Source organism: Chiloscyllium plagiosum, unplaced genomic scaffold (assembly GCF_037043375.1).
Source record: "Chiloscyllium plagiosum isolate Xiang-an unplaced genomic scaffold, Cpla_swu_hap1 HiC_scaffold_12, whole genome shotgun sequence".
Lineage (NCBI taxonomy): Eukaryota > Metazoa > Chordata > Chondrichthyes > Orectolobiformes > Hemiscylliidae > Chiloscyllium > Chiloscyllium plagiosum.
The window spans coordinates 3,128,841-3,146,431 of NW_028270150.1; the positions used below are offsets into that span (position 1 = coordinate 3,128,841).

General features: G+C 54.1%; 1 protein-coding gene across 1 annotated transcript in view; it reads right to left on the reverse strand.

The window, feature by feature from the left end:
- Positions 1 to 357: 357 nt before the first annotated feature.
- The window catches only part of trappc10 (trafficking protein particle complex subunit 10), a 148,300-nt gene continuing 131,066 nt past the window's right edge, over positions 358 to 17,591 (reverse strand). Inside the window, exons 21-23 of the mRNA XM_087992426.1 lie at positions 6,197 to 6,374; positions 4,994 to 5,188; positions 358 to 1,642 (exon numbers count right to left, since the gene is read on the reverse strand). Of these exons, the coding sequence (XP_087848552.1) occupies positions 1,404 to 1,642; positions 4,994 to 5,188; positions 6,197 to 6,374 (612 nt within the window). The 3' untranslated portion in view covers positions 358 to 1,403. The remainder of the gene's footprint in view (positions 1,643 to 4,993; positions 5,189 to 6,196; positions 6,375 to 17,591) is intronic.

Here is a 17,591-nt window from a genome sequence, read left to right on the forward strand (position 1 = left end):
ATTTAAATAGTCATTGGATAGGCATATAGACGAGAATGGAATAACTTAGGTTAGATGGGCTTCAGACTGGATTCACAGGTTGGTGCAAGATTGAGGGTCGAAGGGCCTATACTGCTCTGTAATGTTCTATGCTGTATGTGTAGAGGTGAAAGGTTTTTAGTTTAGAAAAGCATCATGTGTCAGCACAATCTTGGTGGGCCGAAGGGCCTGTTCTGGTGCTGTATTGTTCTTTGTTCACCCCCTTTGCCCCAATAGTGCCACCATGACTGAACAATTGAAAAGGAGAAACCCTCACTTTCTCTCAAAGAGTCACCAAATAGACAGACACAGAAAAACACAAGTCAGTCACGGCAGGCAAACTGTTGAGGATGTTGTTTATATAATGTTCACAGTTCACATCCACATCTCCCCTGTCCTCAGCACAAGTTAAGCAAGGCTGAATTGACAGGGATGCCAAGCTGAGAGATTATAACTTTATTGGGTGTGAATGCTAAACCCCTGGGTGTTGATCAAGCAACCTGACCAGATCCCCAGCTATTTACAAAGGTCCTCAGCTGCTGTCAAATTGCCTCAGACATCGAGCTGTTGGGGGTGTCGCAGGGGAACGAGCTGTCATTGAGACAGTCCAGCCTCAGCTCTATTTGAGCAGCCCCAGATCCCCACTGACAAGATCCACTCTGAAAGTTTATATTACTCTCTCTCTCTATACATATATATTTATATCATTAAACCTGGATGAAAAATTAAGGATTATGTAAATAAATAAAGAATTATTCAGTTAGACCACAGATTGAGCTTGAAATAATTTCAGTCAAAAGCCATCAGGAGGGTAAAGGAGGGGGAATGATCACACTGAGGTGTGGTCAGCTGTGAGAGCAGTTCTGACAGGTGCCAACTTCTTGCACTACTCACAGTCTGGCTGTGTCACTGCCCTGGTCTCACATACAGCCTCACTCACAGGAGGAATGGGAAACGAGGAGTTGGAATCTAATGGAGCTGGCACAGAGTTACTCCTGATCCTGGAACATCAGAATGGGAGTGGGCAGCTGGTGCCCAGGGACTGAGTACGTTTCATTAGGCTGTCTGAGGGGCTCAGTGGCTCACACAGACTGACTTTGATACCAAATCACATCATTTCTTCCTTATTTAAAAGAAAGTCACAAATATTTCAGCAGAACTGATACAAAGACAGAACATAATTACACCACTCCCCACAGAGCTGACTGTATAGAAACATTTACAGAGACAGACAGCTCCTGTCATGTGAGGTTAGGGCACTGTCTTGTCACACATTGCTCTCCTGTCATGGCACAGAGAACCCCAATATCACATTGCACAGCATGATCACATGACAGAGCCCCATCATCTCACATGACAGAGTGCTGGTAAAACACAGAGGCCAGTCACGTGACATTAACCTCCAACATGTGGTCATCCTGGCTGGGGATGACAAGGATCTGCATGCTGGAGCTGGTGTTGAAGACCTGGCCACTGGAGAAGGCTAGCAGGCGAGGCATCGGCACACTCCGGTGCTCATTGCTGCTGGATGAATGGCTGCTGCCCCGGCTCCTCGTACTACTGCTCTCGACCTGCTCATCGAGGGCTCGGTCCAGGGACAGGGTGTCATTCTCCATCCAATTATCTGCAGGGGACAAAGACAACACTTATAACAGGAACAGATCCATCTTGGAGTACCTATACCCCAGACAGCAGCGACACCACCAGCACTGTCCCCCAGTGTTATACAGAGACAGACCTGTCCCCACCAGTACTGTACCCCAGTGTTATACAGAGACAGACCTGACCCCACCAGTACTGTACCCCAGTGTTATACAGAGACAGACCTGTCCCCACCAGTACTGTACCCCAGTGTTATACAGTGACAGACCTGTCCCCACCAGTACTGTACCCCAGTGTTATACAGAGACAGACCTGTCCCCACCAGTACTGTACCCCAGTGTTATACAGAGACAGACCTGTCCCCACCAGTACTGTACCCCAGTGTTATACAGAGACAGACCTGTCCCCACCAGTACTGTACCCCAGTGTTATACAGTGACAGACCTGTCCCCACCAGTACTGTCCCCCAGTGTTATACAGAGACAGACCTGTCCCCACCAGTACTGTACCCCAGTGTTATACAGAGACAGACCTGTCCCCACCAGTACTGTACCCCAGTGTTATACAGTGACAGACCTGTCCCCACCAGTACTGTACCCCAGTGTTATACAGAGACAGACCTGTCCCCACCAGTACTGTACCCCAGTGTTATACAGTGACAGACCTGTCCCCACCAGTACTGTACCCCAGTGTTATACAGAGACAGACCTGTCCCCACCAGTACTGTACCCCAGTGTTATACAGTGACAGACCTGTCCCCACCAGTACTGTACCCCAGTGTTATGCAGTGACAGACCTGTCCCCACCAGTACTGTACCCCAGTGTTATACAGAGGCAGACCTGTCCCCACCAGTACTGTACCCCAGTGTTATACAGTGACAGACCTGTCCCCACCAGTACTGTACCCCAGTGTTATACAGAGACAGACCTGTCCCCACCAGTACTGTACCCCAGTGTTTTACAGTGACAGACCTGTCCCCCACCAGTACTGTACCCCAGTGTTATACAGGGACAGACCTGTCCCCACCAGTACTGTACCCCAGTGTTATACAGAGACAGACCTGCCCCCACCAGTACTGTACCCCAGTGTTATACAGTGACAGACCTGTCCCCACCAGTACTGTACCCCAGTGTTATACAGTGACAGACCTGTCCCCACCAGTACTGTACCCCAGTGTTATACAGCGACAGACCTGTCCCCACCAGTACTGTACCCCAGTGTTACACAGTGACAGGCCTGTCCCCACCCGTATTGTACCCCAGTGTTATACAGGGACAGACCTGTCCCCACCAGTACTGTACCCCAGTGTTACACAGGGACAGACCTGTCCCCACCAGTACTGTACCCCAGTGTTATACAGGGACAGACCTGTCCCCACCAGTACTGTACCCAGTGTTATACAGGGACAGACCTGTCCCCACCAGTACTGTACCCCAGTGTTATACAGTGACAGGCCTGTCCCCACCAGTACTGTACCCCAGTGTTATACAGTGACAGACCTGTCCCCACCAGTACTGTACCCCAGTGTTACACAGTGACAGGCCTGTCCCCACCAGTATTGTACCCCAGTGTTATACAGTGACAGACCTGTCCCCACCAGTACTGTACCCCAGTGTTATACAGTGACAGACCTGTCCCCACCAGTACTGTACCCTAGTGTTACACAGTGACAGACCTGTCCCCACCAGTACTGTACCCCAGTGTTATACAGTGACAGACCTGTCCCCACCAGTACTGTACCCTAGTGTTACACAGTGACAGACCTGCCCCCACCAGTACTGTACCCCAGTGTTATACAGGGACAGACCTGTCCCCACCAGTACTGTACCCCAGTGTTACACAGTGACAGACCTGTCCCCACCAGTACTGTACCCCAGTGTTACACAGTGACAGACCTGTCCCCACCAGTACTGTACCCCAGTGTTACACAGTGACAGACCTGTCCCCACCAGTACTGTACCCCAGTGTTATACAGGGACAGACCTGTCCCCACCAGTACTGTACCCCAGTGTTACACAGTGACAGACCTGTCCCCACCAGTACTGTACCCCAGTGTAATACAGGGACAGACCTGTCCCCACCAGTACTGTACCCCAGTGTAATACAGTGACAGACCTGTCCCCACCAGTACTGTAAACATTATACAAGTCGTTTAGGTGAAACATTAGTTCTGTCTCCTATTTGTACAGACGTTGTGAGATGTGTGGAGTACAGGTCCAGTCAGACAGCATAGAAACAGGCACTTCGGCCCACCATGACTTTTCTCATCAACAAATATCAAACTGCACTAATCCCATTTACCTGCACTTAGACCCTCATCTCCATGTTCTGATATTTTATCTGCTCTGTCCCTGCCTCCATCACCCTCTCAGGCAGCACCTTCCATATTTCTACCACCCTTTGAGTGAAAAGGCTTTTCCTCTAACCCACTTACCTCTCACTTTTTAACTTATACCCTCTGGTCTTTGACATGTCTGCCATGGGGAAAAGATCTACCCTGTCTATGCCTCTCATTGTCTTGTATCCCTCAATCAGACTCCACCACCCACCTCCCCTCCTCCTCAGCCTCCTGTGCTCCAGGGAAAACGAACCCAGCCTATCAAGTCTCTCCTTATAACGGAGACTTTCCATCCCAGACAACATCCTGATAAATCTCCTCTGCAGTTTTTCCAGTGCAATCACATCCTTCTGATAGTGTGGTGACCAGAACTGCAGACATTATTCCAACTGTGGTCTAACAAATGTTTTATAACATTGTTACATCTGCCTGCTCTTTTATTTTATGCTGAGTATCTTCTGCTTTTATTTCAGTGTTGATAAATCTGATTCTGAATTGGCCTCCTGGTGAATATAAAAACCTCAACTGCCTTGGTTTATGTGGCGGTCACTCAGAGTTATCATGCCACTCTGTTCCCGAGATTCCACAGGGATTTAACATTCCACTTTGCACTTCCTCATTTTCAGCCTCTTGCGATAATTCTGTGCTCCCTGCTTGCTTGTTCCAGCAGACTGCCAACTTGATGGTGGGTTTGAAAATTCTCACCATTCTCAATACCTAAATATCCTTACTCTTCCAGATCATCCAACCTTCTCACCATGGAAAGTATGATTATTACTTTTGGTCAAAGAGGCACCACATCGCACTGAACAAATTCCAATCACAATCTGGTCAGCACGCTCTCTGACCCAGATCATAAACAGCCACATACACAAATCAGTACAACATCACTCATCCCCACCGCCCCCGCCCCACCACACACACAGCCTGAAACACTGCCTTCCACTCCTTGTACAGAATCATTGTGAAAGAGCAGCTGGAGCCAGTCTCTCATGGTCTCCAACATGAAAAACTCAATTTCCTTGATCTCATACCTGTCTCCATTTGTCCAGTCTGGCTGGCCTGGAATGGGAGGTACTTGAAGAGTTTGATATCAGGATATGGGAGGAATCCAGCAAACAGAGGCATCACTTCCATGTGCACTTTGTGAGTGGCACGGGTTGCAACTGGCATGGAAATAACCCCTGAGCTCTTACCGCACACTGCCCAGTTACTGCTGTTGTCGACAACTGCAAAGGAAAACACACATTTTAAAGCTCTACTGAAGCTGAATAATCAACACCACAGCATTCGGCCACCAGGGGTCACACTGGCAGCATTCGGCCACCAGGGGTCACACTGGCAGCATTCGGCCACCAGGGGTCACACTGGCAGCATTCGGCCACCAGGGGTCACACTGGCAGCATTCGGCCACCAGGGGTCACACTGGCAGCATTTGGCCACCAGGGGTCACACTGGCAGCATATGGGGATGGTGTAAAGCTCCCTCTACACCATCCCCATCAAACACTCCCAAGACAGGGACAGCACGGGGTTAGATACAGAGTAAAGCTCCCTCCACACTGCCCCCCCATCCCAGGACAGTGACAGCACGGGGTTAGATACAGAGTAAAGCTCCCTCTACACTGATCCCCCCATCAAACACTCCCAGGACAGGGACAGCACGGGGTTAGATACAGAGTAAAGCTCCCTCTACACTGTCCCCCATCAAACACTCCCAGGACAGGGACAGCACGGGGTTAGATACAGAGTAAAGCTCCCTCCACACTGCCCCCCCATCCCAGGACAGTGACAGCACGGGGTTAGATACAGAGTAAAGCTCCCTCTACACTGTCCCCCATCAAACACTCCCAGGACAGGGACAGCACGGGGTTAGATACAGAGTAAAGCTCCCTCCACACTGTCCCCCCATCCCAGGACAGGGACAGCACGGGGTTAGATACAGAGTAAAGCTCCCTCTACACTGTCCCCCATCAAACACTCCCAGGACAGGGACAGCACGGGGTTAGATACAGAGTAAAGCTCCCTGTACACTCCCTAGAGTTGAGACAGCCAATCAGCTCTTGTTGAATTTGAGAAGAGTGTAAAGTGCTGAGACACACTCCGATCACACTGACGATAACTGCCAGACAGAGGTTATTCCATTTCAAATACTGAAGTTTAAAGGTTAAAGTAAGCTATAAATGAAAATGCCGAGACTGAGAGTCAACGGGGCTGGATCGTGCTGAAACATCGTACCTTCGTACATCAGCTTGGTGGCACAGTACCCATCACAGTCGACCAAAGATTCATCTTTATCCATCTCTGTGAGGTCAGCCAGACGCATAATTGACACTTCCAGATTGCACAGGGTTCCTGTTTTACACATCTCAGCTCCCAGAGATGGGAAGATTTCAGCTTTCACATCATACAATGTCTAAGGAGAGTGAGAGAACACTGTTACAGCACAGTACAGGGTCGGGGGGGGGAACACTGTTACTGCACAGTACAGTGTCAGGGGGGGGAACACTGTTACAGCACAGTAGTGTCAGGGGGAACACTGTTACAGCACAATACAGGGTCGGGGGGAACACTGTTACAGCACAGTGCAGGGTCAGGGGGAACACTGTTACAGCACAATACAGGGTCGGGGGGAACACTGTTACAGCACAGTGCAGGGTCAGGGGGAACACTGTTACAGCACAGTACAGGGTCAGGGGGGAACACTGTTACAGCACAGTACAGGGTCAGGGGGGAACACTGTTACTGCACAGTACAGGGTCAGGGGGGAACACTGTTACTGCACAGTACAGGGTCAGGGGGGAACACTGTTACTGCACAGTGCAGGGTCAGGGGGGTACACTGTTACAGCACAGTACAGGGTCAGGGGGGAACACTGTTACAGCACAGTACAGGGTCAGGGGGAACACTGTTACAGCACAGTACAGGGTCAGGGGGGAACACTGTTACAGCACAGTACAGGGTCAGGGGGGAACACTGTTACTGCACAGTACAGGGTCAGGGGGGAACACTGTTACTGCACAGTGCAGGGTCAGGGGGGAACACTGTTACAGCACAGTACAGGGTCAGGGGGGAACACTGTTACAGCACAGTACAGGGTCAGGGGGAACACTGTTACTGCACAGTACAGGGTCAGGGGGGAACACTGTTACAGCACAGTGCAGGGTCAGGGGGGAACACTGTTACAGCACAGTACAGGGTCAGGGGGGAACACTGTTACAGCACAGTACAGGGTCAGGGGGGAACACTGTTACAGCACAGTACAGGGTCAGGGGGAACACTGTTACTGCACAGTACAGGGTCAGGAGGGAACACTGTTACAGCACAGTGCAGGGTCAGGGGGGAACACTGTTACAGCACAGTACAGGGTCAGGGGGGAACACTGTTACAGCACAGTACAGGGTCAGGGGGAACACTGTTACAGCACAGTGCAGGGTCGGGGGGAACACTGTTACAGCACAGTACAGGGTCAGGGGGAACACTGTTACTGCACAGTACAGGGTCAGGGGGGAACACTGTTACAGCACAGTGCAGGGTCAGGGGGGAATACTGTTACTGCACTGTACAGGGTCAGGAGGAACACTGTTACAGCACAGTACAGGGTCAGGGGGAATACTGTTACAGCACAGTACAGGGTCAGGGGGGGAACACTGTTACAGCACAGTGCAGGGTCAGGGGGGAACACTGTTTCTGCACAGTACAGGGTCGGGGGGAACACTGTTTCTGCACAGTACAGGGTCGGGGGGAACACTGTTACAGCACAGTACAGGGTCGGGGGGGAAACACTGTTTCTGCACAGTACAGGGTCAGGGGGAACAGTGTTACAGCACAGTGCAGGGTCAGGGGGAACACTGTTACAGCACAGTACAGGGTCGGTGGGAACACTGTTACAGCACAGTACAGGGTCGGGGGGGAAACACTGTTTCTGCACAGTACAGGGTCAGGGGGAACAGTGTTACAGCACAGTGCAGGGTCAGGGGGGGATACTGTTACAGCACAGTACAGGGTCAGGGGGGGATACTGTTACAGCACAGTACAGGGTCGGGGGGAGACTGTTACAGCACAGTACAGGGTCGGGGGGAACACTGTTACAGCACAGTGCAGGGTCAGGGGGGAGACTGTTACAGCACAGTACAGGGTCGGGGGGGAGACTGTTACAGCACAGTGCAGAGTCAGGGGGGAACACTGTTACAGCACAGTGCAGGGTCAGGGGGGATACTGTTACAGCACAGTGCAGGGTCAGGGGGAACACTGTTACAGCACAGTGCAGGGTCAGGGGGGAACACTGTTACAGCACAGTGCGGGGTCAGGGGGGAACACTGTTACAGCACAGTACAGGGTCAGTGGGAACACTGTTACAGCACAGTACAGGGTCAGGGGGAACACTGTTACAGCACAGTGCAGGGTCAGGGGAGAACACTGTTACAGCACAGTGCAGGGTCAGGGGGAACACTGTTACAGCAAAGTACAGGGTCAGGGGGGAACACTGTTACTGCACAGTACAGGGTCAGGGGGAACACTGTTACTGCACAGTACAGGGTCAGTGGGAACACTGTTACAGCACAGTACAGGGTCAGGGGGAACACTGTTACAGCACAGTGCAGGGTCAGGGGAGAACACTGTTACAGCACAGTACAGGGTCAGGGGGGAACACTGTTACAGCACAGTGCAGGGTCAGGGGGAACACTGTTACTGCACAGTACAGGGTCAGGGGGGAACACTGTTACAGCACAGTACAGGGTCAGGGGGGAACACTGTTACTGCACAGTACAGGGTCAGGGGGAACACTGTTACAGCACAGTACAGGGTCAGTGGGAACACTGTTACAGCACAGTGCAGGGTCAGAGGAGAACACTGTTACAGCAAAGTACAGGGTCAGGGGGGGATACTGTTACAGCACAGTGCAGGGTCAGGGGGGAGACTGTTACAGCACAGTACAGGGTCAGGGGGAACACTGTTACAGCACAGTACAGGGTCAGGGGGAACACTGTTACAGCACAGTACAGGGTCGGGGGGGATACTGTTACAGCACAGTACAGGGTCAGGGGGGAGACTGTTACTGCACAGTACAGGGTCAGGGGGAACACTGTTACAGCACAGTACAGGGTCAGGGGGGAACACTGTTACAGCACAGTACAGGGTCGGGGGGGATACTGTTACAGCAAAGTACAGGGTCAGGGGGGGATACTGTTACAGCAAAGTACAGGGTCAGGGGGGAACACTGTTACAGCACAGTACAGGGTCAGGGGGAACACTGTTACAGCACAGTACAGGGTCAGGGGGAACACTGTTACAGCACAGTACAGGGTCAGGGGGGAGACTGTTACTGCACAGTACAGGGTCAGGGGGAACACTGTTACAGCACAGTACAGGGTCAGGGGGAACACTGTTACAGCACAGTACAGTGTCAGGGGGAACACTGTTACAGCACAGTGCAGGGTCAGGGGAGAACACTGTTACAGCACAGTACAGGGTCAGGGGGGAGACTGTTACAGCACAGTACAGGGTCGGGGGAGAACACTGTTACAGCACAGTGCAGGGTCAGGGGAGAACACTGTTACAGCACAGTGCAGGGTCAGGGGGAACACTGTTACAGCACAGTACAGGGTCGGGGGGAACACTGTTACAGCACAGTACAGGGTCAGGGGGGAGACTGTTACAGCACAGTACAGGGTCAGGGGGGAGACTGTTACAGCAGTGCAGGGTCAGTGGGTAGACTGTTACAGCACAGTACAGGGTCAGAGGGGAACACTGTTACAGCACAGTACAGGGTCGGGGGGAGACTGTTACAGCACAGTACAGGGTCGGGGGGAACACTGTTACAGCACAGTGCAGGGTCAGGGGGAACACTGTTACAGCACAGTGCAGGGTCAGGGGGGAGACTGTTACAGCACAGTACAGGGTCAGGGGGGAACACTGTTACAGCACAGTACAGGGTCAGAGGGGAACACTGTTACAGCACAGTACAGGGTCAGAGGGGAACACTGTTACAGCACAGTACAGGGTCAGGGGGGAACACTGTTACAGCACAGTGCAGGGTCGGGGGGAACACTGTTACACCACAGTACAGGGTCAGGGGGAACACTGTTACAGCACAGTGCAGGGTCAGGGGGGAGACTGTTACAGCACAGTACAGGGTCGGGGGGGGGATACTGTTACAGCACAGTACAGGGTCAGGGGGGGATACTGTTACAGCACAGTGCAGGGTCAGGGGGGAGACTGTTACAGCACAGTACAGGGTCAGGGGGGAGACTGTTACAGCACAGTACAGGGTCAGGGGGGAGACTGTTACAGCACAGTACAGGGTCAGGGGGGAACACTGTTACAGCGCAGTACTGGGTCGGGGGGGGGGATACTGTTACAGCACAGTACAGGGTCGGGGGGGGATACTGTTACAGCACAGTGCAGTGTCATGGGGGAGACTGTTACAGCACAGTACAGGGTCGGGGGGGGAACACTGTTACAGCACAGTGCAGGGTCAGGGGGGAGACTGTTACAGCACAGTACAGGGTCAGGGGGGAACACTGTTACAGCACAGTGCAGGGTCAGGGGGGGATACTGTTACAGCACAGTTCAGGGTCAGGGGGGAATACTGTTACAGCGCAGTACTGGGTCAGGGGGGGAACACTGTTACAGCACAGTACAGGGTCGGGGGGGGAACACTGTTACAGCACAGTGCAGGGTCAGGGGGGAGACTGTTACAGCACAGTACAGTGTCGGGGGGGGAACACTGTTACAGCACAGTGCGGGGTCATGGGGGAGACTGTTACAGCACAGTACAGGGTCAGGGGGGAACACTGTTACAGCACAGTACAGGGTCAGGGGGGAACACTGTTACAGCACAGTGCAGGGTCGGGGGGGGATACTGTTACACCACAGTACAGGGTCATGGGGCAGACTGTTACAGCACAGTGCAGGGTCGGGGGGAGACTGTTACAGCACAGTACAGGGTCATGGGGGAACACTGTTACAGCACAGTACAGGGTCAGGGGGGGATACTGTTACAGCACAGTGCGGGGTCTGGGGGGACACTGTTACAGCACAGTACAGGGTCGGGGGAACACTGTTACAGCACAGTACAGGGTCAGAGGAGAACACTGTTACAGCACAGTACAGGGTCGGGGGGGGAACACTGTTACACCACAGTGCAGGGTCATGGGGCAGACTGTTACAGCACAGTACAGGGTCGGGTGGGGAACACTGTTACACCACAGTGCAGGGTCATGGGGGAGACTGTTACAGCACAGTGCAGGGTCAGGGGGGAACACTGTTACAGCACAGTACAGGGTCAGTGGGAACACTGTTACAGCACAGTACAGGGTCAGGGGGAACACTGTTACAGCACAGTGCAGGGTCAGGGGAGAACACTGTTACAGCACAGTGCAGGGTCAGGGGGAACACTGTTACAGCAAAGTACAGGGTCAGGGGGGAACACTGTTACTGCACAGTACAGGGTCAGGGGGAACACTGTTACTGCACAGTACAGGGTCAGTGGGAACACTGTTACAGCACAGTACAGGGTCAGGGGGAACACTGTTACAGCACAGTGCAGGGTCAGGGGAGAACACTGTTACAGCACAGTACAGGGTCAGGGGGGAACACTGTTACAGCACAGTGCAGGGTCAGGGGGAACACTGTTACTGCACAGTACAGGGTCAGGGGGGAACACTGTTACTGCACAGTACAGGGTCAGGGGGAACACTGTTACAGCACAGTACAGGGTCAGTGGGAACACTGTTACAGCACAGTACAGGGTCAGTGGGAACACTGTTACAGCACAGTGCAGGGTCAGAGGAGAACACTGTTACAGCAAAGTACAGGGTCAGGGGGGGATACTGTTCCAGCACAGTGCAGGGTCAGGGGGGAGACTGTTACAGCACAGTACAGGGTCAGGGGGAACACTGTTACAGCACAGTACAGGGTCAGGGGGAACACTGTTACAGCACAGTACAGGGTCGGGGGGGATACTGTTACAGCACAGTACAGGGTCAGGGGGGAGACTGTTACTGCACAGTACAGGGTCAGGGGGAACACTGTTACAGCACAGTACAGGGTCAGGGGGGAACACTGTTACAGCACAGTACAGGGTCGGGGGGGATACTGTTACAGCAAAGTACAGGGTCAGGGGGGGATACTGTTACAGCAAAGTACAGGGTCAGGGGGGAACACTGTTACAGCACAGTACAGGGTCAGGGGGAACACTGTTACAGCACAGTACAGGGTCAGGGGGAACACTGTTACAGCACAGTACAGGGTCAGGGGGGAGACTGTTACTGCACAGTACAGGGTCAGGGGGAACACTGTTACAGCACAGTACAGGGTCAGGGGGAACACTGTTACAGCACAGTACAGTGTCAGGGGGAACACTGTTACAGCACAGTGCAGGGTCAGGGGAGAACACTGTTACAGCACAGTACAGGGTCAGGGGGGAGACTGTTACAGCACAGTACAGGGTCGGGGGAGAACACTGTTACAGCACAGTGCAGGGTCAGGGGAGAACACTGTTACAGCACAGTACAGGGTCGGGGGGAACACTGTTACAGCACAGTACAGGGTCAGGGGGGAGACTGTTACAGCACAGTACAGGGTCAGGGGGGAGACTGTTACAGCAGTGCAGGGTCAGTGGGGAGACTGTTACAGCACAGTACAGGGTCAGAGGGGAACACTGTTACAGCACAGTACAGGGTCGGGGGGAGACTGTTACAGCACAGTACAGGGTCGGGGGGAACACTGTTACAGCACAGTGCAGGGTCAGGGGGAACACTGTTACAGCACAGTGCAGGGTCAGGGGGGAGACTGTTACAGCACAGTACAGGGTCAGGGGGGAACACTGTTACAGCACAGTACAGGGTCAGAGGGGAACACTGTTACAGCACAGTACAGGGTCAGGGGGGAACACTGTTACAGCACAGTGCAGGGTCGGGGGGAACACTGTTACACCACAGTACAGGGTCAGGGGGAACACTGTTACAGCACAGTGCAGGGTCAGGGGGGAGACTGTTACAGCACAGTACAGGGTCGGGGGGGGATACTGTTACAGCACAGTACAGGGTCAGGGGGGGATACTGTTACAGCACAGTGCAGGGTCAGGGGGGAGACTGTTACAGCACAGTACAGGGTCAGGGGGGAGACTGTTACAGCACAGTACAGGGTCAGGGGGGAGACTGTTACAGCACAGTACAGGGTCAGGGGGGAACACTGTTACAGCGCAGTACTGGGTCGGGGGGGGGATACTGTTACAGCACAGTACAGGGTCGGGGGGGGATACTGTTACAGCACAGTGCAGTGTCATGGGGGAGACTGTTACAGCACAGTACAGGGTCGGGGGGGGAACACTGTTACAGCACAGTGCAGGGTCAGGGGGGAGACTGTTACAGCACAGTACAGGGTCAGGGGGGAACACTGTTACAGCACAGTGCAGGGTCAGGGGGGGATACTGTTACAGCACAGTTCAGGGTCAGGGGGGAATACTGTTACAGCGCAGTACTGGGTCAGGGGGGGAACACTGTTACAGCACAGTACAGGGTCGGGGGGGGAACACTGTTACAGCACAGTGCAGGGTCAGGGGGGAGACTGTTACAGCACAGTACAGTGTCGGGGGGGGAACACTGTTACAGCACAGTGCGGGGTCATGGGGGAGACTGTTACAGCACAGTACAGGGTCAGGGGGGAACACTGTTACAGCACAGTACAGGGTCAGGGGGGAACACTGTTACAGCACAGTGCAGGGTCGGGGGGGGATACTGTTACACCACAGTACAGGGTCATGGGGCAGACTGTTACAGCACAGTGCAGGGTCGGGGGGAGACTGTTACAGCACAGTACAGGGTCATGGGGGAACACTGTTACAGCACAGTACAGGGTCAGGGGGGGATACTGTTACAGCACAGTGCGGGATCTGGGGGGACACTGTTACAGCACAGTACAGGGTCGGGGGAACACTGTTACAGCACAGTACAGGGTCAGAGGAGAACACTGTTACAGCACAGTACAGGGTCGGGGGGGGAACACTGTTACACCACAGTGCAGGGTCATGGGGCAGACTGTTACAGCACAGTACAGGGTCGGGTGGGGAACACTGTTACACCACAGTGCAGGGTCATGGGGGAGACTGTTACAGCACAGTACAGGGTCAGGGGGGGATACTGTTACAGCACAGTACAGGGTCAGGGGGGAACACTGTTACAGCACAGTGCAGGGTCAGGGGGGGATACTGTTACAGCACAGTACAGGGTCAGGGGGGAGACTGTTACTGCACAGTACAGGGTCAGGAGGAACACTGTTACAGCACAGTACAGGGTCAGGGGGAACACTGTTACAGCACAGTACAGGGTCAGGGGGAACACTGTTACAGCACAGTGCAGGGTCAGGGGAGAACACTGTTACAGCACAGTACAGGGTCAGGGGAGAACACTGTTACAGCACAGTACAGGGTCAGGGGGGAGACTGTTACAGCACAGTACAGGGTCGGGGGAGAACACTGTTACAGCACAGTGCAGGGTCAGGGGAGAACACTGTTACAGCACAGTGCAGGGTCAGGGGGGAGACTGTTACAGCACAGTGCAGGGTCAGGGGGAACACTGTTACAGCACAGTACAGGGTCAGGGGGAACACTGTTACACCACAGTGCAGGGTCAGGGGGGAGACTGTTACAGCACAGTACAGGGTCAGGGGGGAGACTGTTACAGCAGTGCAGGGTCAGGGGGGAGACTGTTACAGCACAGTACAGGGTCAGAGGGGAACACTGTTACAGCACAGTACAGGGTCGGGGGGAGACTGTTACAGCACAGTACAGGGTCGGGGGGAACACTGTTACAGCACAGTGCAGGGTCAGGGGGAACACTGTTACAGCACAGTGCAGGGTCAGGGGGGAGACTGTTACAGCACAGTACAGGGTCAGGGGGGAACACTGTTACAGCACAGTACAGGGTCAGGGGGGAACACTGTTACAGCACAGTGCAGGGTCAGGGGGAACACTGTTACAGCACAGTACAGGGTCAGGGGGGAACACTGTTACAGCACAGTGCAGGGTCATGGGGGAGACTGTTACAGCACAGTACAGGGTCAGGGGGGAACACTGTTACAGCACAGTACAGGGTCAGGGGGGAACACTGTTACAGCACAGTGCAGGGTCAGGGGGAACACTGTTACAGCACAGTACAGGGTCAGGGGGGAACACTGTTACAGCACAGTGCAGGGTCATGGGGGAGACTGTTACAGCACAGTACAGGGTCAGGGGGGAACACTGTTACAGCGCAGTACTGGGTCAGGGGGGGAACACTGTTACAGCGCAGTACTGGGTCAGGGGGGGAACACTGTTACAGCACAGTACAGGGTCAGGGGGGGGAACACTGTTACACCACAATGCAGGGTCATGGGGGAGACTGTTACAGCACAGTACAGGGTCAGGGGGGAACACTGTTACAGCACAGTACAGGGTCAGGGGGGAACACTGTTACAGCACAGTGCAGGGTCAGGGGGGGATACTGTTACAGCACAGTACAGGGTCAGGGGGGAACACTGTTACAGCACAGAGAAGGGTCAGGGGGGAGACTGTTACAGCACAGTGCAGGGTCAGGGGGAACACTGTTACAGCACAGTACAGGGTCAGGGGGGAACACTGTTACAGCACAGTGCAGGGTCAGGGGGGGATACTGTTACAGCACAGTACAGGGTCAGGGGGGAACACTGTTACAGCGCAGTACTGGGTCAGGGGGGGAACACTGTTACAGCACAGTACAGGGTCGGGGGGGGAACACTGTTACACCACAGTGCAGGGTCATGGGGGAGACTGTTACAGCACAGTGCAGGGTCAGGGGGAACACTGTTACAGCACAGTACAGGGTCAGGGGGAACACTGTTACACCACAGTGCAGGGTCAGGGGGAACACTGTTACACCACAGTGCAGGGTCAGGGGGGAGACTGTTACAGCACAGTACAGGGTCAGGGGGGAGACTGTTACAGCAGTGCAGGGTCAGGGGGGAGACTGTTACAGCACAGTACAGGGTCAGAGGGGAACACTGTTACAGCACAGTACAGGGTCGGGGGGAGACTGTTACAGCACAGTACAGGGTCGGGGGGAACACTGTTACAGCACAGTGCAGGGTCAGGGGGAACACTGTTACAGCACAGTGCAGGGTCAGGGGGGAGACTGTTACAGCACAGTACAGGGTCAGGGGGGAACACTGTTACAGCACAGTACAGGGTCAGGGGGGAACACTGTTACAGCACAGTGCAGGGTCAGGGGGAACACTGTTACAGCACAGTACAGGGTCAGGGGGGAACACTGTTACAGCACAGTGCAGGGTCATGGGGGAGACTGTTACAGCACAGTACAGGGTCAGGGGGGAACACTGTTACAGCACAGTACAGGGTCAGGGGGGAACACTGTTACAGCACAGTGCAGGGTCAGGGGGAACACTGTTACAGCACAGTACAGGGTCAGGGGGGAACACTGTTACAGCACAGTGCAGGGTCATGGGGGAGACTGTTACAGCACAGTACAGGGTCAGGGGGGAACACTGTTACAGCGCAGTACTGGGTCAGGGGGGGAACACTGTTACAGCGCAGTACTGGGTCAGGGGGGGAACACTGTTACAGCACAGTACAGGGTCAGGGGGGGGAACACTGTTACACCACAATGCAGGGTCATGGGGGAGACTGTTACAGCACAGTACAGGGTCAGGGGGGAACACTGTTACAGCACAGTACAGGGTCAGGGGGGAACACTGTTACAGCACAGTGCAGGGTCAGGGGGGGATACTGTTACAGCACAGTACAGGGTCAGGGGGGAACACTGTTACAGCACAGAGAAGGGTCAGGGGGGAGACTGTTACAGCACAGTGCAGGGTCAGGGGGAACACTGTTACAGCACAGTACAGGGTCAGGGGGGAACACTGTTACAGCACAGTGCAGGGTCAGGGGGAACACTGTTACAGCACAGTACAGGGTCAGGGGGGAACACTGTTACAGCACAGTGCAGGGTCAGGGGGGGATACTGTTACAGCACAGTACAGGGTCAGGGGGGAACACTGTTACAGCGCAGTACTGGGTCAGGGGGGGAACACTGTTACAGCACAGTACAGGGTCGGGGGGGGAACACTGTTACACCACAGTGCAGGGTCATGGGGGAGACTGTTACAGCACAGTACAGGGTCAGGGGGGGGAACACTGTTACACCACAGTGCAGGGTCATGGGGGAGACTGTTACAGCACAGTACAGGGTCAGGGGGGAACACTGTTACAGCACAGTACAGGGTCAGGGGGGAACACTGTTACAGCACAGTGCAGGGTCAGGGGGGGATACTGTTACAGCACAGTACAGGGTCAGGGGGGAACACTGTTACAGCACATTGCAGGGTCGGGGGGAGACTGTTACAGCACAGTACAGGGTCAGGGGGGAACACTGTTACAGCACAGTACAGTGTCGGGGGGAACACTGTTACAGCACAGTGCGGGGTCTGGGGGGACACTGTTACAGCACAGTACAGGGTCGGGGGAACACTGTTACAGCACAGTACAGGGTCAGGGGGAACACTGTTACAGCACAGTACAGGGTCAGGGGGAACACTGTTACAGCACAGTGCGGGGTCTGGGGGGACACTGTTACAGCACAGTACAGGGTCGGGGGAA